The sequence below is a fragment of the Rhinatrema bivittatum genome, chromosome 10 (genome assembly GCF_901001135.1).
Source record: "Rhinatrema bivittatum chromosome 10, aRhiBiv1.1, whole genome shotgun sequence".
In the NCBI taxonomy this organism is placed as follows: domain Eukaryota; kingdom Metazoa; phylum Chordata; class Amphibia; order Gymnophiona; family Rhinatrematidae; genus Rhinatrema; species Rhinatrema bivittatum.
In genome coordinates this window covers 124312942-124328660 of record NC_042624.1, presented here as the reverse complement: position 1 = coordinate 124328660, position 15719 = coordinate 124312942, and the positions used below count along the sequence as shown (strand labels likewise).

At 49.3% G+C, this 15719-nt stretch overlaps 1 protein-coding gene across 2 annotated transcripts; it reads right to left on the bottom strand.

The window, feature by feature from the left end:
* Window positions 1-3389: 3389 nt before the first annotated feature.
* Window positions 3390-15663, bottom strand: LOC115100325 (2-(3-amino-3-carboxypropyl)histidine synthase subunit 2-like). 2 transcript variants are annotated; one of them, XM_029618744.1, is made up of 7 exons: window positions 15504-15663; window positions 14677-14849; window positions 11043-11155; window positions 9850-10070; window positions 7615-8280; window positions 5869-6051; window positions 3390-5019 (listed from the first exon to the last, which is right to left on the bottom strand). In XM_029618744.1, the coding sequence occupies exons 2-7, from the start codon at window positions 14830-14832 to the stop codon at window positions 4883-4885; spliced, it is 1476 nt and encodes a 491-aa protein (XP_029474604.1). In that variant the 5' UTR covers window positions 14833-14849; window positions 15504-15663; the 3' UTR covers window positions 3390-4882. The 2 variants fall into 2 exon arrangements, with proteins under 2 accessions (XP_029474604.1, XP_029474605.1); XM_029618745.1 differs by having other exon boundaries at window positions 15427-15518.
* Between the last annotated feature and the right edge of the window lie 56 nt (window positions 15664-15719).

Sequence of the window (15719 nt, the reverse complement as noted above, 5' to 3'; positions counted from 1 at the left end):
TTCGTACTAAATGTTTATCCCACTCAGGAGCCTTGGGACACAGTTTTGGGATTGCTCCTATATTGTTGCCTTTTTGGGAACAGTTTACTGAGTATATTCATAGGGTCACAAAAATACGGTTTCCTTTGTGTCCTAAAGCATTGCTTTTTGTCAATTTGACCGGCTTTGCTATTGGTCAAAGATATCTGAAACTGCGGTTGTGAAAACTGTTATTGCTTGCCAAGAAAACTATTTTGCAATGTTGGATGAGGGTTGACTCAATGGAGGAACCTGCTACATGCGTGTGCATGTTCGAGAAATCCGAAGAAAGACCTTTTGCAAACTTGGAAGTGTTATGTTCAGTCATTGCCACGCAGAGCTCGTGGTGACATTTTCAATAACCTAGGAGGGACTTATATAAGCCTGTCTTATGCTTTTTGGCTATTGAATGGCCCATGGTGACCTTGCAGGGGGAGGGAGGAGATGATTGGGGGACTGATCTGTGACTGTCGGGGACACTGGAAAGAAACCACCAGTGCTCCCGGTGCATGGGTATTGCAAACCGTTTGGCATCCATCATCAGTCCTTTACTCCCTGTGAGCCACGCATTCACTTCCCTGAGGTTCCTCTGTCTCCTGGGTCAGACCCTCACCTCACCTCATGAAGGACTTGCTCCAAAACCTGTCTACGTCATGGTGCCCCCCTTTCCTCCTGTAATCTGTCCGCCCTGGCCATACCTGCAGGCAGGGGCAGCCCCTCTGGACTCTGCGCGTTGCCCGACAGCGCCTGTGACAGAGCACTCCCCGTGCACGCTGGCAGGAAGCCTTCTTCTAGTTTGTTTTAATTATTTCATTGCTTTTCGTATTATGAGACATGGGGCAAACCTTCAAAGGCAAGCTGTCTGGCACCTGTATGGGATTTTGGCACTAACTTTGTGCACACAACAGGCCAGATTTTCAGTTAATATTATCCAAAAATCCTACTAGAGCTGCGAGTCAGATGCCATTAGCTCTGCATGTCCAGTCCTGCGCCTCTGGGCAGCTCACAACCTTTCGTAGTCATTTCTATTGCAATTTTGGCTGCTTGAGCCTTTGTGAATAAAGCTCCCGTCATTCAGAATTCTCTCTCTCGCTGGTTTATGTCCCTCGGCTGCCTCTCTGCCAGGTTGCACAGTCTGAGGGTTTTCGGTCCCTTCCTTGGTTGTTCGATGTTTGTTGAATTGCTGTATTGACCATTTTGGCTGCGGGCGATGTTTGTAGAAAGTGAACCCCAACAACTCCAAGGCCTCTGTCCTGAGGGATGAATGTGAGGCGCTGCGCGACCAGGTTGGTGTCCGCGCTCCGCGTGCGTTACTCTGCCGAAACTCGCGGACACTTTAGTAGCACTCGCTCAGTCTGGTAAGACCCGTTGTAGCGCTTCACCATCGGTTTGGTGATTTGGAATAAGTTTGTATCTTTACAGCATGAATGTGCGCACTGAACAGGTCTAATCTTAGCGCTGCTCCTCGGGGGACGTCACTGTGAAAATGCTCCAGGGAGTCCTGTCCTTGGTTTCCGATAAATGAACATAAGAACATAAGAACCTGCCATACTGGGTCAGACCAAGGGTCCATCAAGCCCAGCATCCTGTCTCCAACAGTGGCCAATGTGATCCCCTGAAAACGGAGATTTGCTGAGGGATGGGGCATGTTCATCCCTCACACAGCAGCCACAATACGCACTCTGCTACCTCAGGGCTCTCCTCCAAGCAGCCGAGAATATCTGAAGCCACGATGGATGTGATTTACCTCAGGCCCTCATCTCCCATCACCTCCCTTATAGTCACTTTGACACAGTTTCTGCTTCAGAGATAAACCTTCATATCCAACTACTCCAAATTATTTTCATACCACATTGATTCACATAATTCTTCCTTAAATATTTTATAACTGCCGATGCACCATATATCCATGCAGCTCATTACTTTATTTTTTAGTTTAGATTAAATCACCTTGTCCAGAAACAGAGATAAGGCTTACTAGTCTGCATGTAGCACTTTGCCAGCTTTGTGCAGTTATTCCACGTTTCTGTTAAGTGCGGTAACTGCCGCTCCGTGCAGGTTACCTCCATGTTTCCGTTAAGTGCAGTAACTGCCGCTCCGTGCAGGTTACCTCCATGTTTCTGTTAAGGGTAGTAACTGCCTCTCCGTGCAGGTTGCCTCTCCGTGCAGGTTACCTCCATGTTTCTGTTAAGGGTAGTAACTGCCGCTCCCTGCAGGTTACCCCCATGTTTCTGTTAAGGGTAGTAACTGCCTCTCCGTGCAGGTTACCTCCATGTTTCTGTTAAGTGCAGTAACTGCCGCTCCGTGCAAGTTACCTCCATGTTTCCGTTAAGGGCAGTAACTGCCGCTCCCTGCAGGTTACCCCCATGTTTCCGTTAAGGGCAGTAACTGCCGCTCCCTGCAGGTTACCCCCATGTTTCCGTTAAGGGCAGTAACTTCCGCTCCCTGCAGGTTACCCCCATGTTTCCGTTAAGAGTAGTAACTGCCGCTCCCTGCAGGTTACACCCATGTTTCCGTTAAGGGCAGTAACTGCCGCTCCTTGCAGGTTACCCCCATGTTTCCGTTAAGGGCAGTACCTGCCGCTCCGTGCAGGTTACCCCCATGTTTCCGTTAAGGGCAGTAACTGCCGCTCCCTGCAGGTTACCCCCATGTTTCCGTTAAGGGCAGTAACTGCCGCTCCGTGCAGGTTACCCCCATGTTTCCGTTAAGGGCAGTAACTGCCGCTCCCTGCAGGTTACCCCCATGTTTCCGTTAAGGGCAGTAACTGTCGCTCCGTGCAGGTTACCCCCATGTTTCCGTTAAGGGCAGTAACTGCCGCTCCGTGCAGGTTACCCCCATGTTTCCGTTAAGGGCAGTAACTGCCGCTCCCTGCAGGTTACCCCCATGTTACCGGTAAGGGCAGTAACTGCCGCTCCGTGCAGGTTACCCCCATGTTTCCGTTAAGGGCAGTAACTGCCACCCCGTGCAGGTTACCCCCATGTTTCCGTTAAGGGCAGTAACTGCCGCTCCGTGCAGGTTACCCCCATGTTTCCGTTAAGGGCAGTAACTGCCGCTCCGTGCAGGTTACCCCCATGTTACTGTGCAGGTTACCCCCATGTTTCCGTTAAGGGTGGTAACTGCTGCTCCCTGCAGGTTACCCCCATGTTTCCGTTAAGGGCGGTAACTGCCGCTCCCTGCAGGTTACCCCCATGTTTCCGTTAAGGGCGGTAACTGCCGCTCCCTGCAGGTTACCCCCATGTTTCTGTTAAGGGTGGTAACTGCCGCTCCGTGCAGGTTACCCCCGTGTTTCTGTTAAGGGCAGTAAGATTTACAATGAACAACAAGCAACTGTCAAACTCATAACAAAATTATTGCTAGCAATATTTTTATGGTATGAACAGCTCTCTTGATAATTCAATGACACTTGAATGTGCTTTGCTTTTCGACTCGGCTGTAGAAGCAATCCCGCAATTTTTTCCTAATGTCTGTGCATCAGTAGTACTGATGCACAGTACTACTGGACCCTAAAATTCGGGGCCCTGTGTTGGCTGTCATCTGAATCCAATTCCCGTTTTCCTTCCCCCCTCCCACCCCCATTGAATATGGTTGTCCAAAGAGGAATTATTACATATACCTGGTTGAAAAAGATTTTGAAATTTACCAAACCCACAGACCTTATCTTCCTCAGCTGCACTTTTAAAATCTGATCAACCACTTGCCTCTCTCTATAACTGAGCCATTAATCACTCCCTCTGCAGACCTCCGTTCTCCTCCCTATGCCCGATACCCTGAGCCATTAATCACTCCCTCTGCAGACCTCCGTTCTCCTCCCTATGCCCGATACCCTGAGCCATTAATCACTCCCTCTGCAGACCTCCGTTCTCCTCCCTATGCCCGATACCCTGAGCCATTAATCACTCCCTCTGCAGACCTCCGTTCTCCTCCCTATGCCCGATACCCTGAGCCATTAATCACTCCCTCTGCAGACCTCCGTTCTCCTCCCTATGCCCGATACCCTGAGCCATTAATCACTCCTTCTGCAGATCCCTGCGACCCTTCGCTCTGTTCTGTATAACTATTAGAATCTGAGCTATTCATTGCTCCCTCTGTAGACCTTCTCCTTCCACCCTATCCCCAACACCCTGAGCCATTCATTGCACCCTCTGCAGGCCCCTAAGTCCCTTCACTCTCCTCCCAACATCTGAGACCCTGAGCCATTAATCACACCTGCTGCAGATCCCTGTGGCGCTCCACTCTCCTCCCTATATCTGAGACCCTCTGCAGATCCCTATGGCATTTCACTCTCCTTCCTACATCCGAGACCCTCTACAGATCCCTGAGGCCCTCCACTCTCCACTTACCGAGCCATTGATTGTTCCCTCTGCAGGTCCCTGCGGCCCTCTACTCTCCTCCCTGCAGCTGAGACCCTGAGCCATTAATCAGTTATGATTTCATCTCTTTTGTCCTCTTCCCACTGGGGTTTATTTTGTACGAGGATCTGTATTGCATTACCGTTCCAAAATCTAAATTTGGTTTACAATATCTTTATTTCTTCTTTCATCTATCATTCTTACAAATGTATGAGACTTTATTATTATTTCTGTAAGACTCTCGGGGTACAAGGCCTGGAAGAGCTGGCACTGTTCTCTGCCCCTGCTGGAGAGAGCTTACAGTGCCCTGGAAGGCCACGTGGTGCAGTAGGAAAGGGTCTTCCGCTCACACAGCTGTGCGTTTTGGTAACCGCTGGGGACAGAGCCATGACCAAGGGGAGAGACGTCAGCAGCTGAGGAGGACTCTCGCTGGGCTGTCAGAAACCTTCTCCAGGTCACATTTCGATGTCAGCAGGAAATGTCAGTGGATCGCTGAGGAGCTGTCCACATCCTGCTCACTGTCGTTTCAGCTGCAGCCCCTCCTCCTCATAGGCAATGGCGATTCCGCGCCTTCCCTCCACAGCCCTCGACACAGGAGTCTCTCCGAGCCGACGCTCCAAACCCTTCCAGCTCCGCGCGTCCAAGAAGGAGGCTAAACGAGGGGGGGGAGAGACAAAGGCTGCTTAATGCTCTGCATGCACAGGCAGGAGACCTGCGGTCACGGAGCCAGGGCGCAAGGGCCTCTGTGAGCTCCATGAACGTGGCTACTGCGCCGGGCCTTTGCATGGGAGAGGAAGAAAGATAAAGGAAAGTAGGAGTATGAAAATTCATCAAAACGCCCCCCCCCCCCCCACTGCATGAATACACTCAGCCTCTCCCCTATGAGGAAAGACTAAAGAGGTTAGGACTTTTCAGCTTGGAGAAGAGACGACTGAGGGGGGATATGATAGAGGTGTTTAAAATCATGAGAGGTCTAGAACGGGTAGATGTGAATTGGTTATTTACTCTTTCGGATAGTAGAAAGACTAGGGGGCACTCCATGAAGTTAGCATGGGGCACATTTAAAACTAATCGGAGAAAGTTCTTTTTTACTCAACGCACAATTAAACTCTGGAATTTGTTGCCAGAGGATGTGGTTAGTGCAGTTAGTATAGCTGTGTTTAAAAAAGGATTGGATAAGTTCTTGGAGGAGAAGTCCATTACCTGCTATTAAGTTCACTTAGAGAATAGCCACTGCCATTAGCAATGGTTACATGGAATAGACTTAGTGTTTGGGTACTTGCCAGGTTCTTATGGCCTGGATTGGCCACTGTTGGAAACAGGATGCTGGGCTTGATGGACCCTTGGTCTGACCCAGTATGGCAGGTTCTTAGGTGCTACAGGAATTCATGGTGGTGGGAGCAGTTGCAGCATCTCCCTGCAGGAGGCGCTGTGGGGTTGGGACGTGAGCCTGGCTCTCACCCTAAGATTAATTCTGATCGGGATGAAAGAATGACCCTACCTGCAGGTCCTCTCTCTGCCAGTGCTGTCTCGCTTCTGTGTGCCAGCAAGGTGCAGTCAGGATCCTCTATGGTCTGCGTCTGAGAGAGATGAGCCGAGCGCAGCGCCCCTGTGATTAATGAGACGTCAGGAACTTCCCCTTCCGTGACATCTCTGGTGGGAAATTCTACATGAGAATGTGCACCTGCCAAAGAATCCCAAGGTTAAAATGTACCGGACACCTCGGTTCAGAACTCAGCTCCATTCCCTACCCTCGGACACAAGCCCTCTGTACAATACCCCCTGTACACTTACCCTCATTCTCCACAGCGCCTCCTGCTGGAACGACAGGTTTATCCTACACCACTCCCTAATGCCTGCAGTCCCTGCCTTTCCCAGCAGGAGTCACTGTAGAGAATGGCGCACGAGCACTGGGGTGTGTGTGTGTGTGTGTGTCTGTCTGTCTGTCTGTGCGGTCTCATAGCTCCTGCAGTCCCAGCCTCTCCCAGAAGGCGCTATAGGAAACGGTGCAGGAGCACGGGAGGGGAGTGTCTCACTGCTCCTGAAGCCTCAGCCCCCCCCAGCAGGAAGTGCTGTAGGGAATGGAGCAGGAGTGCTGGCTGTGGGGAGGGGCTCACAGCTCTGCAATCCCAGCTTCTCCCAGCAGGAGTCACTGTAAGGAATGGTGCACGAGCACTGGGGGTGTGGGTGTATGTGTGTGAGGTCTCAGAGCTCCTGCAGTCCCAGCCTCTCCCAGCAGGAGTCACTGTAAGGAATGGTGCACGAGCACTGGGGGTGTGGGTGTATGTGTGTGAGGTCTCAGAGCTCCTGCAGTCCCAGCCTCTCCCAGCAGGAGTCACTGTAAGGAATGGTGCACGAGCACTGGGGGTGTGGGTGTATGTGTGTGAGGTCTCAGAGCTCCTGCAGTCCCAGCCTCTCCCAGCAGGAGTCACTGTAAGGAATGGTGCACGAGCACTGGGGGTGTGGGTGTATGTGTGTGAGGTCTCAGAGCTCCTGCAGTCCCAGCCTCTCCCAGCAGGAGTCACTGTAAGGAATGGTGCACGAGCACTGGGGGTGTGGGGTGTATGTGTGTGAGGTCTCAGAGCTCCTGCAGTCCCAGCCTCTCCCAGCAGGAGTCACTGTAAGGAATGGTGCACGAGCACTGGGGGTGTGGGTGTATGTGTGTGAGGTCTCAGAGCTCCTGCAGTCCCAGCCTCTCCCAACAGGAGTCACTGTAAGGAATGGTGCACGAGCACTGGGGGTGTGGGTGTATGTGTGTGAGGTCTCAGAGCTCCTGCAGTCCCAGCCTCTCCCAGCAGGAGTCACTGTAAGGAATGGTGCACGAGCACTGGGGGTGTGGGTGTATGTGTGTGAGGTCTCAGAGCTCCTGCAGTCCCTGCCTTTCCCAGCAGGAGTCACTGTAGAGAATGGTGCACGAGCACTGTCGGTGTGTGTGTGTGTGTGTGTGCGCGTGAGGTCTCAGAGCTCCTGCAGTCCCAGCCTCTCCCAGCAGGAGTCACTGTAAGGAATGGTGCATGAGCACTGGGGGTGTGGGTGTATGTGTGTGAGGTCTCAGAGCTCCTGCAGTCCCTGCCTTTCCCAGCAGGAGTCACTGTAGAGAATGGTGCACGAGCACTGTCGGGGTGTGTGTGTGTGTGTGTGTGCGCGTGAGGTCTCAGAGCTCCTGCAGTCCCAGCCTCTCCCAGCAGGAGGTGATCTAAGGGATTGTGTAAATAAGCATCTCACAGCAAGCTCTCAAGTCACTCACCTGGCAGCAGGTCCCTGTAGTCAGTCACATATTGCCCTGTCCACTCCCGCGCTGTATTGCAGGCCATGTCCATTTCATAGGGCGTAACCACGGGCCTGTAAAAGTCACTGGAGTCCAGGAGGGAGTTCTCAGGACAGGCTACCAACACATAGATGTCCACCTCCAGGAAGTTGGCCAGCTTGGCAGTGTTCAGTTTGCCCATGACGAAGGTGTAACTCTTTTTGCCTGCCCTGCGAATCCTGTCCCTCAGGTGCTGGATGATGGAGAGGTAATCGGTCATGCCCAGTGTGCCCACCAGAATGCCCACCACATTAGCATCACGGGCTCGCTCTATCAGGTAGAAGCGCCTCATCAGGGCTCTGTTCACATTCAGAGTCTCACGCCGACTCTCCCCTGTACGGGGGTTCAAGGTGGAAAAGGCGCACCGATTCCAGGTCATCAGGAAGTTGGTCAGGGTGGGACTCTCCCCCCCAATGTAGAACATGCTATAGGCCTCCAAGCCAAGCTGCCCAGCAATGGAAAAACGTCGCCCAAACCTCTCCACTTCCATCTCATCGGAGGTCACCTGAGAGTCCCTTTCACCAACAGAGCTCGGCGTCCCATCCAGAACAAGGCTGGAGAAGGAAACATGGAGATAGTCCTGACACAGCAAGGATGCCAGCGCTCCTGTGGAGACAGAAGGCCAAAGATAATCCCAAATCCACTGCTCAAACACAACTTCACCCAATCCTAATGTCATATGGGTTCCATCTGTCTTTTATATACAGGGTAGAGGGGGCATTGAGGGAGCGAGGCTGCTGCAGACCGGGGCAAGGAGGATGGGCAGCGTGTGTGGAAGGGGAGAGGGGACTGGGGGAGCAAGACTTAATCCCCTGCTACAAATATCACCACACGCCATGGGTGAATGGATGTAAGAGAGTGAGATACAGGAGGGGCCGAAGGGATAAAGAGAAAATATAGGGTGAAATGGATACAGTCCAACCAACTCCCTCACAGGCTCCTTGCTTTGGATATATTTTAACTAGTTTTTAGTAGGAGTTTTTGCCTTCATGAAGAAAATAGGAAAAAGCATAAGCGCTGGCAAGTTAAATGTAAGACATTGATAAGACAGGCTAAGAGAGAATTTGAAAAGAAGTTGGCTGTAGAGGCAAAAACTCATACAAAAATCTTTTTTAAATATATCCGAAGCAGGAAGCCTGCGAGGGAGTCAGTTGGACCGTTACATAATCGAGGGGAAGTTAAGGCCATTGCGGAAAGACTAAATGAATTATTTACTTCTACAAACGAGGATGTTGGGGAGATTCATGCTGAACCTGGAAGATGTGGTAGGCCAGAATGACAAACTGAAGAGTAGCAAATCATCTGGACCGGATGGTATGCACCCTAGGGTACTGAAGGAACTAAAAAATGAAATTTAAGATCTATTACTAGTAATTTGTAACCTATCATTAAAATCATCCATTCTACCTGAGGTCTGGAGGGTGGCTAATGTAATTGCGATATTTGAAAGGGGCTCAAGGGGTGATCCTGGAAACTATAGACCGATGAGCCTGACTTTAGGGCCAGAAAAAGTCATGGAAACTATTCTCAAGATAAAAATCACAGAACATATAGAAAGACATGGTTTAATGGAACAAAGTCAGCTTGGCTTTACCCAGGGCAAGTCTTGCCTCACAAATCTGCTTCACTTTTTTGAAGGAGTTAATAAACATGTGGATAAAGGTGAACCGGTAGATATAGTATACTTGGATTTTCAGAAGGCGTTTGACAAAGTTCCTCATGAGAGGCTTCTAGGAAAAGTAAAAAGTCATGGGTTAGGTGGCGATGTCCTTTCGTGGATTGCAGACTGGTTAAAGGACAGGAAACAGGTACTTGTAAGCTGGATTGCCCACTGTTGGAAAGAGGATGCTGGGCTTGATGGCCACGCTGTCTGACCCAATAAGGCAGCTTCTTATGTCCTTCTGAGATAGTGTGCGACAGAGGGGCTGAATGGATACAGGAGATGACAGTGTGTGAGATATAGGAGATGGGGAACGGATATGAGAAATTAAAGCGTAAGGTTATTTTCAGCACAATTAAATGATGTTTCTGGAAACCTTCTTCTCTAGGACTCCCCCATTAGTGGCTCACAACCTGCTCTGGGAATGACGGATAACCTTGATGTGTCCCATCTCTGCCCTCCCCCTCCCTTCTTTCTGTAGAGAGGAGCTGCTGCCCTACAGAACTGTTCCTCACCTATGCTGTGGTGGTACGCCACGTCACACAGCACCACCACGCGGCTCTCCGGGTCAGGGTAGAGCTCCCGAAAGGCGGCCGCACAGCTCTTCACATTCAGGGGTTTGCAGCCAAAGACGTACGCGACGGGCAGCCTGCTGCAGGGGCTGAGACACGCCCTCCCGTAGTGGAGCACGGCGTCGGCTCCCACGTGCTCTGCAGCCACCTCGTCCACACAACAGCTGCGGGGGAGACAGAAAGAGGCTGAGGGCCAGAGCACACAGTGGAAGCAAACGCCGAGGTCCGGCTGAGGACCAGAGGAGCCAGGATTCAAGGCTCCCCGCGGCTCCTTTGCCCTCCGTCATTTCTCCCGAGGGAGAGTGGGAGTCACAAAAAGGCGGTAAATATCAGGCGACAGGAAAATGGCCACCGCCCAGGCCCACGCCACCACCACTGCCTATCTGGGAGGGGGGAGGCAGTGTGTGAGGAGGGGTCCAGGGTGAGAGGGGGGCAGATATTGTACAAAACGGGGTGTCCGGAGGGCAGAGGGTCTTGGCTTTTTTCAGTGAAGGGACAGGGTTGGGGGAGGGCTGTTTTTTTTTTTGGGGGGGGGGGGTTATTTTCACTACTATGAGCCACCTGCAGAGGGTGGGATGGAGGGGGGGCTATTTATTCTCATTTATATGCCACTGATATCAAAGCCTGCAGCGGCTGAGAAAATAAACACCCAATAAAACAATAATGAGGCCAATATACACAATCAAGCAGCAGATCAAAGCAATTATGAAATAAAATACAACAGAGAAAAATAAAACTTCATACATAAATTCTTAATAATGAAAGCATTTTTAAAGTGTCAGACAGGCTTAGAAAAATCAAGCTAAAAGCCTTAAATAGTTTACGCCACTCAATCGCCCTAAGCTGATGAGAAGAATATTCCAGAATGAAGCTGCAGCTATGGAAAATGCAGCGTCGCAAGCCACAGAAAGCCTGGCTTGTTTCACTGAGGGGACATCAAGCAGAGTCGTCTGGGACGATCTCAGTGATTGCCAATAACTTGGGGGTTAACATGGCCAGTTTCTATTTAACCCTCCACTGAACCGGAAGCCAGTGGAGGTCAACAAGCTCAGGAGTCACCAATGTGATGACTTTTCCATCAGACCTGCTGCCCTGCAGTTTGCCCTCCCTCAGGCCACCCCTGCTCGCTCTCTCACCTGCCGTAGGAGGTGTCTCCGAGGATGTACATTTTGGCTCCAGAAGCTTCCTCCAGTTTGGCTGCAACAGTGGCCGAGTCCCCCAGCAGCTCATCGGGGAACTGAAGCGCCACCTGCAGGACACAGAGGGAGAGGAGGTGGGGTCAGAAGCAGGAAGCCTGGAGTTTAACCCTTCATTTGCCGCATCCGGTCTCCTGTGTTCCTGGAACACAGCCTAAGGATGATGATAACTGCTGGCCGAGCCATGCTGGGGTTGTCTGTCGGAGGGACTGGATGAGAATCTATCTTCCCTTTTTGCTGCTTTATTTAAGCGTTCAGCGATGAATCTAGTTATGAAGCATTCGGCTGATCCATGAGCAACCCTACTTTCATTGCTTTCAACCTACATGTCCCCTGATGAAGGACTTATTCCTAACTTGGCCATGTTGGGAGCATCAATTACTCGTAGAAGATAGTCTAGTATTGGGACTACACCGGTTGAGAGAATTATTCACATCATATTATTTGCGGCTCCATATTTTTCATTTATAGTGCAGACATTTTTTCACAGCAAAATTGATTTTTTAAGGTTACATAATTTTTGGGAGTAATACACGTTCTTTGAGGCACAGCACTCTGCTTTATGTTTAGATATTTTGGTGGTTGGTTAATGATTATATTTCTCACTGGACGCCCTGGTTAGGTATTTCAAATGATGCACACCAGTCTGAAACCCCCACCATCCATCTCCACATATTTTTTGCATTTTAAGTAAATAGGGCAGCCTTGCCTTTAATGTAAGTTTTTGAAATTTAGTGGGGCTTGTTTTTGGTCATATTTGCACTCACGTTAGTGGTGATTTTGTTTGCATTTTGGGATCATAACCTTTGGAAGTCAACTGCAATTCTAGAAGACCCTTCTGTCCGTAATAAGAAACTAAGAGATGTTTTACAGCTCTTCCTTATCATCATCTTAGGAAGGAACTACACAGACGTAAAGGTAAACATAAGAATAAAAACCCATCACGTGATCCCTTTTTATTGAACTCAAAGCAAGGTATGTACATTACCTAGGACATCTGTTTAAGCGATTTAAAAAATTCAAATAAAAACTATAAAAAGTTAAAGATAAAACGGAATACATTTTTGGAGTATCTTTTATGGGTAAATATTCCCTTCCTCAGGTCAGAACAGAATGAGCCAAAGGTGACAGCACCAGGAAATATAAGAGAATCATAAAAGGCAACCAGTGATGAGGGGATGGAAGTGGGTTGATGGGTGATTAGAAGGTAAAAGAACATAAGAAATTGCCGTGCTGGGTCAGACCAAGGGTCCATCAAGCCCAGCATCCTGTGTCCAACAGCGGCCAAAACCAGGCCACAAGAACCTGGCAATTACCCAAACACTAAGAAGATCCCATGCTACTGATGCAATTAATAGCAGTGGCTATTCCCTAAGTAAACTTGATTAATAGCCATTAATGGACTTCTCCTCCAAGAACTTATCCAAACCTTTTTTTAAACCTAGCTAATCTTTATTTCTGTACATTCAGGTGGACTAACAGGGTCACCACACTGCTGCATTAAAGATACTAAAGTATTTTTCACCAAGGATGTATGTTTGGCTTACAGATATAAAGAGGGAAGGAGGAGGAATAGCCTAGTGGTTAGAGCAGCGGGCTACGAACCAGGAGACCAGGGTTCGAGTCCTGCTGTCACTCCTTGTGACCTTGGGCAAGTCACTTTACCCTCCACTGCCTCAGGTACAAAAACTTGGATTGTAAACCCTCTGGGGATAGGGAAATACCTGCAGTACCTGAATGTAAACCAATGTGATATCTCAGATCAAATGTCAGCATATAAAAATAAAAAATAAAGAGGCTACAGCTGAGAAACCTGGAACCCTGCAGATCATTCTGTGTCCCAGCTGCTGTAACTGTACCTTATCATTAAATAAAATATGAAAGTATCAGTCTCCCAGATGCATTGTTATGTTCACTACATGGAAACAATATGAAGAATTCTTGCAAATATGACAGAAACATAAAACATATAAATAAAGGACTGAGTTGCAGCCAGAAGATCCCAGCTGGCCGTGAGAGCACTAAAGAGTATACACGCATTGACTGCGAGAAGCAGAGTTAACATTTCAGCACCCCTAACACAGCTCCTGCTTTACTTATGGCACCACTTCGGAGAGGACTGCTACAGTCCTTATTATAGGGATCCCCCTATAGACTGAGAACAAGAGTCTGTGTTTCCATCCAGGAAAGAAGATGGGGAAGGAAGCATCATGGCTGTCACAGGGAGCAGGTGGGGAAGGGGGGATCGATTGCCACAGGGAGCAGGTGGGGAAGGGGGATCATGGCTGTCACAGGGAGCAGGCAGGGAGGAGGCATCATGCTGCGACAGGGAAGAGGTGGGGAGGGAGTCACAATGTCCGTGCAGCACATTTCAGCAGCTAAAGTGGATCAGCCTAAGAAACATCAGGCTGCCAAGAGTCCAACATTAGAAATTCAGATGGCTATTGTGTGCTGCGAATCTCCGACTGTGCTGTAAATGATATGGGCTGTGTAATGAGGTCACAGATGAAGGTCACATGATACTATTGGATCAATCACATTGTTCAGGTTCTCCTTAGCCCAGTGGTATTCACTTTCAGTGCTCGAGGGCCACAAACATGATAGATTTTCAGGATATCCACAATGAATTTGCATGAGAGAGATTTGCCTCTACTGTATGCAAATATATCTCATGCATATTTATTATAGATATCCTGAAAACCAGGCCTGTTTTTAGCTCTTGAGGACTGGAGTAGGCCACCCCTGCACTAAACTAACACCCACCAGTCACTGTAGTACAGTGCATGTCACCTCACAGTCGGGCCGATACAGTACAGTGCGCGCCAATGGAGTATCCGATGGAGCGCACTGTTAGCCGCATTTGGACGTGCTAGCTTTACCCCTTATTCAGTAAGGGGTAATAACGCGTCCAAAACGTGCGTCCAACCCCCCCCCGGAACCTAATAGCGCCTGCAACATGCAAATGCATGTTGATGGCCCTAATAGTTATTCCTGCGCGATTCAGTAAGTAAACTGTGCAGCCAAGCCGCACATTTTACTTTCAGAAAAGCGCCTACCCAAAGGTAGGCGCTAATTTCTGCCGGCACTGGGGAAGTGCACAGAAAAGCAGTAAAAACTGCTTTTCTGTGCACCCTCAGACTTAATATCATGGCGATATTAAGTCGGAGGCCCCGAAAGTTACAAAAAGTAAAAAAAAAAAAAAATTAGAATGGGCCCGCGGGCCAAAAACCAGACACTCAATTTTGCCAGCGTCCGGTTTCCGAACCCGTGGCTGTCAGCGGGCTCGAGAACCGACGCTGGCAAAATTGAGCGTCAGCTGTCAAACCCGCTGACAGCCGCCTCTTTTTACTGCCAGCCCTAATTAAAATAAATTATAATACTGAATTGCACGTTTTTACTGTATCGGCCCATGTGATATTGGATGTGTTACCGCTCACATAGATTTAGAAACGTATACTCAGTGGCCTCATGGTTCAGCACCAGGCACAGAGACTCAACAGCAAGGAAAATCCAGAGCTTAAGGCTTGAACTCTACAGCAGACTCTGAGCACCCCTGGCCTGTACTGATACACACCCTGTTGCACCGATGCTGTGCGATAAATGCAGTCGTCCTCTCAATCTCATAAACCTCATCAATCTCCCCGGAAGGGGTCGGGCTGTTATCCATTGCTGTGGCAACCAGGGGCCGCTGGATTGCTTCGGCACCATCACTGCTAAATTGCAAAGCCATGGTTACCTCAATGCCACCTGTGATAAAACACAGAAAGGCAAAAAAGTTTATTTAGGAAAAGACCCAGTCTCCTTTCTTCCACCCCGACAAAATCTCAGAAAAGATTAACAATCTAGAATCTGCTTCTATGTTTATAAAATACTCTTGCCTATTTTATGACACCCAGGGTTACACTACAAAACACACCAGAACTCTGCTGACTTTTAGCAAAACAAAACAAAACAAAAACCATCAATAGGAGCAACACTGAAGAAAGACAGGAGGCTGAGGACCAGCTGACTCCCCTCGCTACAAGGTGAGAATCTTGAATATATTCGAAATGAGCCTCCAAATCACAACCTCATTTGGGAAACATAGCTTGAGAAGAATCAAAAGCCATAGCAAATACTGAGCTGGACTCGAATACATTATTAACTATAAGGTTGCACAAGTTCTTCAATTAATAAAGTATGGAGCCAGACTCCCGACCCCGACATGCGCCGTGCTTCGCAGCAGAACGGTCTCAAGGGGGTAACTATAAACAACATCGCGCATAAAAGCTTAGGGGATTAAACGGCTAAGCAGGCCGGTGGGCGATAAGAGTATTTCCTAGACCTCTGGACTCATCTTCATATATTTAGGATTTGCTTAACACTCTGCTAAACAAAATTCAAAGGAACCCTCTCCCCTACCCCGGCCCCAGGAAGCCTCCCAGGAGCAGTAGTCTTACGACCCGAAGATCCACGTGGAAACCCCCACAATAGCAACTTCCGCAGCGGGCGAGGCGGGGCCAAGCCTCTTCACCAATCAGCAAGCGAGGCTAAGCAGAGCCCGAGGCTGATTGCGCTGAACGTTCAGGAAGGGGCGGCGCTAGTGCGCAGGAGGTGCTGGGAAACGTAGTTTACATG

Coding starts and splice junctions, on each gene's coding strand:
- LOC115100325 (XM_029618744.1), bottom strand. CDS start 14,832: ATGGCTTTGCAATTTAGCAGTGATGGTGCCGAAGCAATCCAGCGGCCC. Junction 10,071..11,042: donor GGAGACACCTCCTACGGCAG/GTGAGAGAGCGA, acceptor TCTCCCCCGCAG/CTGTTGTGTGGACGAGGTGG. Junction 5,020..5,868: donor GGCAGAGAGAGGACCTGCAG/GTAGGGTCATTC, acceptor CCCCTCGTTTAG/CCTCCTTCTTGGACGCGCGG.